The following is a 14,255-nucleotide window of genomic DNA, read 5'->3' on the forward strand; positions in this document are numbered from 1 at the left end:
TCTTCCCTCTGTCACCCCCGTTAGTCCAGCATCTGCCTCCTCTTTTACCCCTTCACTTTGCTCCAGGTCTCTCTCTTTTTCTATTGCTTCTGTTCCCCTTCCATCCAGCAAATCTCCCCCTCTTCCACTGCCCCCACACCAAGGTCCAGCATCTGTCTAGCTTCTCCCTCCTCACCATGCCTGGGTCTGGCTTCTCTCCACCTCGACATCTAGTTTACTTCCCCCACTGCTCCTGTAAACAATGCAGCATGTCGTTGCAGAGGTAGTGCCAAATATTGCTCTCTGGCAAAGCCTTTCCTCTTCCATTTTCTGCCTCTCTGATGTGAATTCCTGTGGGTGGTACACATCAAAGGAAAGGCTCCGCCAGATGGAGAGCAGCTTTCAGCACTTGCTTCTACCACAACCTGCCACAGCATGTACAGGAGCAGCAGGGGGAGGTAGACAGATGCCAAAGATGAAGAAACCCCAGAACTGGATCCAGGCACAGGGGGATGGGAAGGGGAAGAGGAGAGGAAGAGAGGGTGCAATTTCAGGTGGCCCCTAACATTGGGTGGCTCTGTGCATTATGCCAGATTTGCTCAATACAAATCAAACAACCGGCTCTATTGGTTTTCAGACCTCCACTTAGTCAAACAAACATAAGTATCAACTGAGGAGTCTTAAATGGTTTATCAGGTGTAACCTTTTTAGCTTACAGACCTCAGTGGTACCGCCTGCATGCCACTAAACTTTTAGATCATACAGAACATTGGTACCCCTAATCATCATCGGCCTCTTATAATAATAGCTTTTTAAATATTTTGAATGCTTAAATAAATATACTTATCTTGTGCTACGCGGGTGGGGGTAGGCATTCCCAAGGAAATCCCCCTGCAATACATAATATCCAATAATAAATCTAGCTTTAGAAAAAATATAGTAGAAATAGCAAAAAACATTAGCACTTGTTTAGCAGTTACCTTAAATCAAACAGTTCATGCTCCCCGCGTTATAGATTTAATCCAGGAAACATGGCCGTGGCGTTCAAACATTTAAATAGCCAAACCCTTTTTAGAACGTGATGACCTCACTCTTAGCGTTAAACACACACCCCCCTTTTTTCAACATTGTATCGGCCTCATATTAATGTAGTCCATTCTATTTCGACATTTAAATCCATAGGGGTCACGGAGTTCAACAAATAAATCCATTTTTGCCTCTGGCACAAACAGCGTCTGTAGCTGATGTAAAAATCCAGACTTTGCTGGTCTCTATATTCACTTTTGCAGAGGGAAAGTACGGGCAATTTTCACTAGCCCTTTTTAAAAATTGTCCATGTAAGGACATTATGAAAGGAACCAAAGTACATGCAAGTACAAGTACAGGGAAAAATTCTTGAGTACCTGAATAATTTGTAATCCGCATAGAATTGTAGGATATGCAGAATATAAATAAATAATAAATATATACATTTGTCAAGGTGTTAATTATTAGGACCCAAACATGACTAAAACTTTTTATTTTTTTAATAATCCATGTAAAAATATGGGAAAAAAATGTATTGTTTTCCATGTCCAAAAGAGCTACTCAATATACTCCATATTTTGAGGCTTTTTGAATGTGACGGGGTGTATATCCTATCACTGGCCAGCAGAAAGAAGTCTTAGATGCTGCAAAGACACCTGAGAGCTCTCTACTCACCATGAGTGGAAAAGGGAGGTGAAAAGACGAGTTCCAGATCAAAGAGCTGAGAAAAACAAGAGCTTCTTCTGGAGCTCCGGCAACCCTCCAGGGGAAGAATGTTGACAAAAGCCTCACTGTTGGTAAGCCTAGTCTTGACCGGCCTGCCTGGTAGATCTTAGTGGCATGAGAGTACTCAAGCTTGACAATTGATAGAGGGACCGGTTGAGAGTGCCTGAGTGACTGGGAGAGTCCTCTGGGAATGACCAGTGACTACAGGATCGGTGGAGAAACCAGCATACCAGTGAAGTCCTGATTGACAGTGGCTGGTGGAGTCACCAGTGGAGGAATCAGAGTGACCAGTTGGGACCAGAGAGACCAGCAATCATAGGGGCCAGTGGTGTCCAGGACCAATAGGGACCCAGGAGACTGGCAACCAGAGTGACCAGCAATAGCCCCAAAGTGAGTTACCAATGGTGACCAGAGGGACTGACTACCTGAATATCCAGGGATGACCAGTAGTGACCAGAGTGAATAACTAGTGGTGACCAGAGAGACCTGCGGAGGCTGGAACGATCTTTGGCAGCCAAAGAGACCAGGGAAGTGTTTGGAGGAGCCCGGTCATGTTTTTAGAAGTGTGTCAGTGAAGTGTGAAGAAGAACCTGGTGGAAGAACGAAAAGAAGACTAGAATTGCCTGCTGGTGGTGAAGTGACGGGAAGTGACCGCTTGGGCCGTTCACTTCAAACTTGTATTCAGAATCTTAACTTCAAGATCCCTGAGCATTCCCAAGCTAAAATTAGAGAGTGATCTCAGCTTACAGTAATCAGTCCTGAAACATGGACCATGTCCTTGGACTTGGAGAATATAATAATACATGAAATAATTGTTGCATGCATTATCAAAAAAAAAAAAGGCTTTACTTTTTCGGAGAGGGGGAGGGCAATGATCAAGACCTTGGGCAAGTGTATATACATTCTGGTCTCTATTTTATTATGCGTGTCTTTTACAAATAGAGAAAACCATAACTGATTTCTAATCTTTCAAGGTCCTTGGTACTAGTGGATTGTTGATGTGGCTGAATAAAGCAGCAAGCAGGTCAGAGGAATAGCCTAGTGGTTAGTACCGCAGACTGTAAAACAAGGGATACAGGTTCAAATCCTACATGTAACTCTATTAATTTTTTTTCTGGGCTCCTTCCAGGAACAAAAAAATACTTACTGTACCTAAAGATATGTATAGGACACCTGCAAGCCTGGCAAGGCTATAGAAGTCGTATATATTCAAGTTTCAAGTTTATTTAAAATTTCTTATACTGCCTAATCAGACTTCTAAGCAGTATATAATAATAAAAAGATTATACAAAATACATATGGGGTTAAAGCAAGGTTACAAAGATTAATAAAGAGGGTCTTAGTTCAACGAGCAGCTTAAAAAACAGGACGAACGCCAATAAAAGGGAAGTGGGTTGGAACTACAATGTTCGGAGTAAAGAAAACAGAAAAGGGGACAGACAATAGGTGGGAAAAGACCACAGTAGAAAATGTATTTTGTCCTTATAAGGACAGTTACAGCCCAAAAGCATCGCAAAACAGAAATGTTTTTAATTTTATTTTAAATTGATTTAAAGATGTTTCTTCTCATAAGTAATTTGGTATGGAATTCCAGCGAGATGGTGCGGTAACAGCAAAGATATTAGATTGCATCGAATTAATATGTTTTAAGAATGGAATAGTGAGGTACAGAAAGTATTTTTATGGTCTTAGAGGGATCATTTTTTTACCAAAAAAGAAAAATATATATTTACAATAGGATTTGAACACGTGCCCCTTGGTTTACAGCCCACTGTACTAACCACTATGCTGCTCCTACGTTTTGCAAGAAATTCTGTGTGGCAATTTTCTAAGGTGCTGCCAGACAGATATCCCTGTGACTTGTTTTCTCTATTTCAGTTTGCAAAAAGGTTGTTCAGGATATACATCTCCGGCATAAGGGCATCCTTCTCCCATAGGGTTACCATATGGCTCCGGAAAAAGGAGGATAGATTGAGATATCCAGGTTTTACTTCCAATGGAAGTAAAACCCGGATGTCTCAATCTGTCCACTTTTTTCCTGGATCTTCCCAAACAAAATCACAGTCCAATTTGATTTATACAAATTATAGTATAGTGCTCAGACCCACAACCTATTAGGGTTCATGTGAAGTGAACAAAGCATAGGCTGCCCAGACCATCACAGCACATACATGGTCGAACCCCCACTAATAATATCTCATAGATGGAAAACATATAAACAAAAAAACTTATCTGTATGAACGTGGCTGGGTTTTAGCATGGGTCCCAACGGCTGGGCAGACCATATGTTTATACTGTGCTTTAAAACTCCTGAAGCTGTGAAACACAAGTCGTCTTCCCCCGACTCGAGTTTCGCAGTAGCAAGCTTCCTCAAGAGGGGAAACTCAGTACAGCTTCAACTTCATGGTGAAAGACCTAAGACCTAATCAAAGGCTCACAGCCAACCAACAGTACTTTTTTCTGGAGCCATATGGTAATCCTATTCTCACATATTTTCAAACAGGAAATCTGGATGTATTTCCTGTTCAAGAATAGTTGGGAGACTGGGTGGGGAGCAGAGTTCGGACATTATGGGCAGGATGTCTCAATTCTAACTCTTTTTAATATGTCCCTCAATGTAACTTTTGCCCCTTCCATTCTAACATGATTTCTGAATGTCAGTTTTTCAGTGCTGAATTACATATTACCAGCAGATTGCCTTATTTTTTTTTAATCTTTCTCTTTAGAGCCTTTTGTGAACAAACGAAAAGCAAACAATTTCATAGGTTTACAGCAAAAAAAGGCAAGAACATATGAACGGTAAGATAATATTTTCTGTGAAATTATGACTGATATCTCCTCAGCTTTACTGGACAAGAGGGTAGAAATGTACCCCACTGAGAACACTGGCAGAATGGACTGAACAAGCTACAGTAATGGTGATTCTTCCAGACAATCCCACTATTGGAGTAGCAAGTTTGCACTTTGTTCTGCAAAATAATAAATCCATTTTAATGCATTTCAAAGGGATTTTATGAGGTACCCTTCATTCCTAATGCCCCCATCCACATTGACCCCCCCCCCCCCCCCCCCCAGTGTATCTTCTGAAGGTTTGCCTGCCCTGTGGTCTCTTCAGGCTAGGTTTGGATTTCAGTGCTGAGGCAGGGTCTGAGAAATTCAGCACTAAATTCCTTTCTTCTGGAGAGACACATTCCTCCAGGTCAGTGCTGATGTCCACTTCTGCAGCAATATATCAGGTAGAACCTGAGACCAGAGAATGACATGGGGCAAATTTTTCCCCGTCCCCTCAGGAACTCAATTTCACCGTCCCATCCCCGCAAATTTTGTCACTGTCCCTGCCCCATTCCTGTAAGCTCAGCCTTAACCACACAAATCTCAAACACTTATGATTTTAAAGTGTTTGGGGCTTGTGCAGATGAGGACAGAGCTTGCAGGAATGGGACAGGGAATGAAAAAGAACTCGCGGGGACGGGACGGGGAAATGAGTTCCTGCGGGGACATGAAAAAATTTGTCCCCCTGTCATTCTTTACCTGAGCCTCAATATGCATAGAGAACTCCCTTCTCCTTCATATTAGTATGCAGTATGAAGAGAGTGGTTTGTCTCACCAGGCCTTTAGACCAAATTTCCATTCACCTTAGGTAGTGGCAATATTTCCCTTTGGTGAAGAAGTGTTAGTGAGAGACATTGTGCCCTCTAAGCTAGGCAGGAGTCCTCCAACTGCATTACTCTCAATGGGAGGTGGACAATGCTTCAATACTGTATCTTCCATCACTAAGGTCAAGCAGGTTCCCTGGAGGCCTGCAGAGCTTGCCTGACTCCCATTGTTGAAAATGTGATAGTGAAACAGCACCCTCTACTGGCAAGACTATAGGTGGAGGACTCCCACTCAGAGGGAATAGTGGTAAGAGATTCCTCTGCTGAGCACTGCTTTTCTTCTTTTACAGCATCCGAGAACAAAACAAGAGCCCCAAGGAACGCCAGAGAGAAATCTGTGAGGATCATGACCTATGCGAGCTTTACGCCATGCGACATGGATTCCAGAAAGCCTACAAGCGCTACTTTGGTCAAGTGAGGGGCCGGGGCAAATAAACAATAGATGGCTTTTGACACCTACCTAGGGGTACCTTTCTCTCCATGGAAAGTTAATTGTAACTGCATGTTAAGCTCTATTTCAAATAGTGCTATAAAGCTATTTTATTAAAGATTTTATGGCTTATATTTTATATAATAGAAGGAAGCTTTTATTGCCAACCAATTTTATTTACTTTGGATATAGGTTGACTTGTTTTTCACTGAATGAACTACTAATGCCATAGTTTCAATAAAGGCTTCATCTGTAGTGTGGTCTGTGCCTCTCTGATCTGATCTCTTGCTACACCATGAAAAGCTGTTTTGAGGTTGTCATTATCAGGACTAGGTGAAAGGAACATACCTTGTGATGCCGAAGACGTGTATGTAGTTCCTAGGTAAAATACAGGTTCTACGAGGGGGTGCTGAAAAGTTCTCAGCCCAGCCAAGACAAGAACGATTCAGTTGATGATCTGAAGCAATGTCAAAACATAGAATTTAGTTTCTGCAGATTGGCACTTAACGAAATGAGATAACACTCTTTTCAGCTACAGTGGCAAAATAATGCTCAGAATTTAGGAAGTTCGTTGGTTGGGCTGAGAACTTTTCAGCAGCCCCTCATGTGTAGATCGCCTGTTATCTATATGTAGTAGACTGCTAATACCAACAAATGACGATAAGAAACCTCAATCGTTGTAAACACAATGTAAAAAAACACAACCAGTATGATTAAGAGAGGAAATGGATCTCCTATGCCTGCGCTATTGAAAAGTATAAACTTATAGATAGCCTATGCAGGAACAGGTTCTCTTTCATAGGTCCAAAAAAAACTCTCGGCTGATCAAAATAATATGATATATACCGTATTTGCCGGCGTATAAGATGACTGGGCGTATAAGACGACCCCCCAACTTTTACAGTTAAAATATAGAGTTTGTTATATACTCGCCATATAAGACTACCCCTTCTTCCGCACACCTTCTGCACAACAAATAAAACTTAAAAGAACATCAGAATTTATTTCAACAATTTTAATTAATTCACTAAAGCTGAATAGAACAATAAACCCATGGGAGCTGCCATGCTATTTGTTTTCTAAACTGTTAACCAAACTGAAACTGTCAATGATAGAAGGAAGATAACACATAGAGGGAGAGAGCAAGTGCCGGGCAAGTCCCTAGCAAGTTTGCTGGCATGACAGTTTCCCTTTAAAAGCCTTCAAAAGCCTCCTGTTCGCCCCCGCAACTTCCTTAAGGGCTAGACTCCACACACGGCCACATGTGCGAGAGACGTAGTAAAGAGAAAAGGGGTGGGGCCAGAGCGCCGCTGCTTCCCGCTGCGCAGGATGAAGGAGCTGGCACCCTTGTCACACTGATGTCCCGCCATGGCCCCGCTGATGTCCCGGCAGGTTTACTAGTACCGTAAGCACCGTAAGGAGGTAAGGAAGGAGATGTTAGGGCATGTAAAGTAAGGGCATGTAAACAGTACCCGGCGTATAAGACGACCCCCGACTTTGGGGAGGATTTTAAGGTACTGAAAAGTCGTCTTATACGCCGGCAAATACGGTACTTTTTTTTTTTTTTTTTAAATACTTTTTAAATTTTTAACAAAGATCAGCAAAGAAAAGCACTTATCTGTGTGCAAGCCAGGATCATGTTCAGCCTGATTTCCGGTTTCATAAGAACATAAGAATTGCCGCCGCTGGGTCAGACCAGTGGTCCATCGCGCCCAGCAGTCCGCTCCCGCGGCGGCCCCCAGGTTAAAGACCAGAGCCCTAACTGAGATCAACCCTACCTGCGCACGTTCCGGTTCAGCAGGAACTTGTCCAACCTGGAGGGTGTTTTCCCCTATAACAACCTCCGGAAGAGCATTCCAGTTTTCCACCACTCTCTGGGTGAAGAAGAATTTCCTCTTTTAACTTTAGAGAGTGCCTTCTCGTTCTTCCTACCTAGTCTTGGCTTCCTCAGGGGTCTAAATTAAATACTGGATATGCAATCTGTAAGTTTATACTTTTCGATAGCGCAGGCATATGAGGTCCATTTCCTCTCTTAATCACACTGGTTGTGTTTGAGAAACCTGTTTTACATTCTGTAATCTATTTGTGACACAAAACCTGCTTTACCTGGAGACGGCCTCTACTACGAGTAACCATTTCTATCGCACTACTAGACGTATGCAACACTGCACACATTACTTGCAGGTACTTTCTCTATCCCTAGTGGGCTCAATCTAAGTTTTTGAACCTGCTTTCAATGGAAGTAAAACCCAGATATCTCAATCCATCCTCTTTTTTCTGGAATCACATGGCAACCCTAACAAGGAGCTACAGTGGAAATTGAACCCAGTTTCCCAAGATCTCAGTTTATTGCACTATTAAGGAACTCTTCCACTTCTCTGCTGTGGCACATATGTTCAAAGCAGGCAGTACAGAACTGGGCTCTGTGTGTTCCTGAGCAGGGGCAAGTGGGCAACAGACAGAGATTGTTTATTCTGAGCTTCTATACTGCTACTAATGACTGAGGAGTCAATTCAGAGCGGTTTGCATGAGCTTCTGTAAAAGGTGTTACAATACAGAGTTACAAAGAGCTTCTGCGAGGTGTTACAATACAGAGATATTAATACCAGCATAATTATGCCAAAATCAATCATCCTACTTATGGGTACTGGCACATCGATCATCCTACTTATATGTCAAGGGAACAAAGCTGAAGGTGCATGCACCAACAGCTTGGAGGAGAGTGTGGTGTAGTGGTTACAGCTACAGCCTTGGCACCCTGAACTTGTGGGTTCAAACCCTGTGCTGCTCCCTTGTGACCCTGAGCAAGTCACTTGGAATCCTCCACTGTCCCAGGTACATTAAATAAATGGTAAGCCCACCAGGACAAAGTACCTTAATGTAAATCACTTAGACTATAAATGCAAAAAAATAAATAAGATCAAAGGCCAGACTATAGGAAAAGAATTCAACAGTTCATGTGAAGCCACACCAACTTCTAACATCTCAGGAATGCTCCTAGGTCAAAAGCACACAGCAAATCCCTGCCTCAAAAGTACAAACAGGGGTTAGTTAAGAAATGTATTTCTTGGAAACTACAACAGCAATATCAGCTGCGTTTGGGATTCAAGCAGAAGCAATAATAGCAGCGTCAGGAAAAAAATATATATATATTCCAGTGGTCAGTGAGTCAAATAAAATCATTAAGGGGAAGTATCAGTGTGGGCTACCATTAAAACATGCTATTTTACAGTTAACCCCAGTTATTAGTAACTCTGTATATACATAAGAAGTTGCCTCCGCTGAGGCAGACCAGAGGTCCATCTTGCCCAGCGGTCCGCTCCCGCCGCGACCCATCAGGCCTATTGCCTGAGCAGTGGTCCCTGACTATTTCTATAACTACCTCTTGCTCCTATCCCTATAACCTACCTCTACTCCTATCTGTACCCCTCAATCCCTTTGTCCTCTAGGAACCTATCCAAACCTTCTTTGAAGCCCTGTAACGTGCTCCTGGCTATTACAGCCTCCGGAAGCGTGTTCCATGTATCCACCACCCTCTGGGTAAAAAAGAACTTCCTAGCGTTTGTTCTAAACCTGTCCCCTTTCAGTTTCTCCGAGTGCCCCCTTGTACTTGTGGTTCCCCATAATTTGAAAAATCTGTCCCCGTCTACTTTTTCTATGCTCTTCAAGATCTTGAAGGTTTCTATCATGTCTCCTCTAAGTCTCCGCTTCTCCAGGGAGAACAGCCCCAACTTTTTCATTCTGTCAGTATATGAGAGGTTTTCCATACCCTTTACTAGCTTAGTTGCTCTTCTCTGTACTCCCTCAAGTACTGCCATGTCCTTCTTAAGGTGCGGCGACCAATACTGGACACAGTACTCCAGATGCAGGCGCACCATTGCATGATACTTCATTGCATGATACATCCATTGCAGGATGACTTCCTTCGTCCTGGTTGTGATACCCTTCTTAATGATACCCAACATTTTGTTTGCTTTCCTTGAGGCTGCGGCGCACTGCGCCGACGCCTTCAATGTTGTGCCCAGGTCTCTTTCCAGTTTACTTACCCCTAGCGGTGATCCCCCCATTTTGTAAGTGAAAATCGGGTTATTTTTCCCTACATGCATGACCTTGCATGTCCCTATGTTGAAGCTCATTTGCCACTTTTTGGCCCACTCTTCCAGTGTCGTCAGATCCTTTTGGAGATCTTTGCAGTCTTCCATGGTTTTAACCCTGCTGTATAGTTTGGTGTCATCCGCAAATTTAATGACCTCACATTTTGTTCCTGCCTCCAGGTTGTTAATATATATATTGAACAGGAGCGGTCCCAGTACCAACCCCCGCGGAACTCCGCTCATGACCCATTGCCAGTCCGAGTAATGGCCCTTTACTCCAACCCTCTGTTTCCTGTCTGCCAGCCAGTTTTTGATCCATCGGTGGACCTCCCCTTGCACCCCGTGGTTCCATAGCTTCCAAAATTTTGGCCCAAAAATGGGTGTCCTGGTTTATATTCGGGCCAGCACCCCCTCCCAAACTTATTGCAGACCGCCGCCAGGCTCTGCACCCTGTCGTACCTGCTGTGCCGATCCCTGGTGGTCCAGAGGTGCAATGGGCAGGAGCGAGCTTTCCGCACTCCTGCCCCACCTCTAACCCGGATGGTCGCTGCTGTGGCCACCGCAAGTTCCGGTTTCTTCAGCCACTAAGCAGCATGATCAGGAGCGCGCTTTGGTGCTGCTGCTCAGCGTTGAGTGGCTTCCTGACTGGCTCCCGCAAATTCTCACAACCCAGTCAGGAAGCTGCTCAGTGCCGAGCAGCAGCACCAAAGCGCACTCCTGCTCATGCTGCTCAGTGGCTGAAAAAACCAGAACTCACAGCAGCCACAGCAGCAACCGACCAACCGGGTTAGCAGGTATGGCGGACAGGGCAGGAAGGGGGGGCAGGGGGCAGAGCCTGGGAGGGAAGGAAGGAAAGAAGGGGGCTGGGTGCAGAGCCTGATAGGAGATGGAGGGAAGGAAGCTGGGTGCAGAGCCTGGCAGGGAGGGGGCTGGGTGTAGTCCTGACAGGGGAGGGAGGGGATGCTGGGTACAGATCCAGGCAGGGCACTTGAATATTAAGTCGCCTGACTTATATTCGAGTCAACCATATTTCCTCCTTTGGGGAGGAAATGGGGTCTCAACTTATATTCGGATCAATTTATATTCGAGTATATACGAAAGGTCTCATTGCACCTAATGAGATCTATGTTAAAATAATACAAGTTAGTAACAAAATAACACATCTTAACAGTAGCCCATGTTGATAACTGATTCCCTAAGACTGTTCTGATCTTGATTTTTTTAGTTTTGTGCCGGAGGAGAAAGAATCGTGGGGGTAATACTAGTTTAGATATTAGTGGAAGTCAGGAAAATGCTCAGATCCAAAACTATATAAACTGACCTCTCTTTCAAACAAGTAACCTTAGCATGGATAGTGGTCAACAAAATATGAGTCACTCAGAAACGTGAAACTCTTCAAGGAAGGAACGCTCCCCCCTAGAGATGAAACAGAGTTTGCCTTCCAGTCATTGTAACTGTTTCAATGCTGGTCACGCTCCATGTTGGGTTACAAAAATAAATAAATAAATAAAGGTTACAGTCTTGCAACTTCTTGTATGAGTGTTCTTTCTTATTTTTTTCTTTTCTCATAAAATAAACATCACTCTATGGATTGTAAGTAATGTGATGACTTAACTTTCATAGCAGGTAGGGGGTCTCTACGTGGCCCCGTTTCGATTGCTTCTTCAGGAGACCCGAATCATAATTGCAATAGAAATCCTTAATTCAGCACTTATACGCTTCAAACTTCGTGATGTAACAACATCGCCGAAGGACGCTGTCAGTGTATACAAATTTTCAACTGTAACCTTTATTTATGCAAGGCTTGAGGGTCAGTGGCTGTGCCCATGCATACTCTGATTCTTCCCTTTCTCCTTAAAGAATGACATGGAGAGGGTTTCCCGCCGGTTTCGCCTTTATTACCTCTATCATTTAATTCTCTTAGGTTTCATACTACCAGGAATACACATAAATTTAAATTGCTTTTTGCTTCTGTTAAAGGGATTAAATCCCTAGGTAAATTCTCACATTCCTTGGTAAAAGTTTGGAACAATCTTCCCTCGATTATCAGAATGTCATTATCTCATCACTTTTTAGGAAAAATCTGAAAACGTATCTCTTTCAGAGATTCTTAACTGAGGACTGATCTAATTTATTGAAAATTTTTCTATTACCTTCATTATTGTTTTATATTATATTCTTTTAAACTTTGTTAATCGGCTCAAGGCCTTGCTGGAGTGATCCGGTACATAAGATGGAAATTAGATTAGATGATTAATTTTGGCACCATGTCATTTTCTAACACAGGAAGGTGAAAATTGCTCCTCATCCATTGTCTCCCCTGCAGTGGTTGAAGAGCAAGTGGATGAGTGGGATGGGGGCACTAGGTGGGGTGTCGCACAATTTATAATTCCGGCTCAAAATGCTCCTGCTAACACTGCAGTTAAAAACAAGAAGACCCTGATTCTATAAATGGCGCCTAAATCCTAGGTGTCATTGAGCAAGATTGTCATTCACTAGGCACTATTTATAGAATCGCGCCTAGCAATGCCTAAGCAGTTTTAGGCACCAGTAGGCATTGAGGCCCTGATTCTCCAAAAGTGCGTCCCGATTTTAGGCAGCTGTAGACGTCCTACAGCTGTCTAATCAGCCAATCGGGATGCACGTTTTTTTTAAAAAAATGCTCCCCAGGCAGGCCTGAAGGCGCCTCCGGGAGCCTAGGGAGACCCGCAAGATGCCTAAGCTCGCCTACAGGCCTTAGGCGAACTTAGGCGGCCCTACGCGTCTCCCTAGTAGAGGAAGAGACGCTTAAAATGTAGGCCAGCAAAATGCTGGTCTACGTTGTAAGTAGACGCGGCCGCTATACTGATCGCGGCAAGGGATCTCCCTGCTGCAATAAAGTATAGCGGCCGCGGCCGCCTGTCCCATCACTGACAGGAGGATGCCTAACTCCTCCTGTCGGAACCCCGAACCCCAGAACCCCCTCCCCCCCAAACTCGTAATCGCCGACAGGAGGATGCCCAACTCCTCCTGTCAGAACTCCGGAACCCCCTCCCCCCCCAAACTCGTAATCGCCGACAGGAGGATGCCCAACTCCTCCTGTCGGAACCCCGGAACCCCCTCCCCCCCCAAACTCATAATCGCCGACAGGAGGATGCCCAACTCCTCCTGTCGGAACCCCGGAACCCCCTCCCCCCCAAACTCGTAATCACCGACAGGAGGATGCCCAACTCCTCCTGCCGGAAAGCCCAACGACCCCCCGCCCCAACTAATCTCCCTCCCCCAACTAACCTTTCAATGTTGGTCAGCTGAACGGGTCTTGCTGCCGTCCAGCCGACAGGTCTGCCTCGTGGAAATGAGACGGCACGCCCCTTCCCGGCCCATCCCTGCTAAATCTAAGGCCTGATTGGCCCAGGCTAGGAACCTTGGCCAATCAGGCCTTAGGATTAGTGGGGATGGGTGGACCCGCTATGCCTAAGGCCTGATTGGTCCAGGCTTCTACAGCCTGGGCCAATCAGGCCTTAGATTTAGCGGGGATGGGCCGGGAAGGGGCGTGCCGTCTCATTTCCATGAGGCAGACCCGTCGGCTGGACGGCAGCAAGACCCGTCCAGCTGACCAACATTGAAAGGTTAGTTGGGGGAGGGAGATTAGTTGGGGCGAGGGGTCGTTGGGCTTTCCGGCAGGAGGAGTTGGGCATCCTCCTGTCGGCGATTACGAGTTTGGGGGGGAGGGGGTTCCGGGGTTCCAACAGAAGGAGTTGGGCATCCTCCTGTCGGCGATTACGAGTTTGGGGGGGAGGGGGTTCCAGGGTTCCGACAGGAGGAGTTGGGCATCCTCCTGTCGGCGATTACGAGTTTGGGGGGGGAGGGGGTTCCGGGGTTCTGACAGGAGGAGTTAGGCATCCTCCTGTCGGCGATTATGAGTTTGGGGGGGAGGGGGTTCCGGGGTTCCAACAGGAGGAGTTGGGCATCCTCCTGTCGGCGATTACGAGTTTGGGGGGGAGGGGGGTCCGGGGTTCCGACAGGAGGAGTTGGGCATCCTCCTGTCGGTGATTACGAGTTTGGGGGGGAGGGGGCTCGGGGTTCCGACAGGAGGAGTTAGGCATTCTCCTGTCGGTGATGGGACAGGCGGCCGCAACAACCGCGGCCGCTATACATATTGCAGCAGGGAGATCCCATGCTGCCATAAGTATAGCGGCCGCGTCTAATTTAACCCGATTCTCTAAAGACGCCGGTTACAGAATCGGCGTTTAGTATAGGACGCCTCTCCCAGGCGGCCTGCCTGGGGAGCATTTTTTTTAAAAAAACATGCATCCCGATTGGCTGATTAGACAGCTGTAGGATGTCTACAGCTGCCTAAAATCG

General features: G+C 45.3%; 1 protein-coding gene across 1 annotated transcript in view; it reads left to right on the forward strand.

Moving 5' to 3' along the window:
* MGP (matrix Gla protein) overlaps positions 1 to 6,077 on the forward strand; it is a 30,760-nt gene extending 24,683 nt beyond the window's left edge. Inside the window, exons 4-5 of the mRNA XM_033935026.1 lie at positions 4,458 to 4,530; positions 5,678 to 6,077. Of these exons, the coding sequence (XP_033790917.1) occupies positions 4,458 to 4,530; positions 5,678 to 5,822 (218 nt within the window). The 3' untranslated portion in view covers positions 5,823 to 6,077. The remainder of the gene's footprint in view (positions 1 to 4,457; positions 4,531 to 5,677) is intronic.
* The last annotated feature ends 8,178 nt before the right edge of the window (positions 6,078 to 14,255 follow it).

This window comes from Geotrypetes seraphini, chromosome 2 (assembly GCF_902459505.1).
Source record: "Geotrypetes seraphini chromosome 2, aGeoSer1.1, whole genome shotgun sequence".
Lineage (NCBI taxonomy): Eukaryota > Metazoa > Chordata > Amphibia > Gymnophiona > Dermophiidae > Geotrypetes > Geotrypetes seraphini.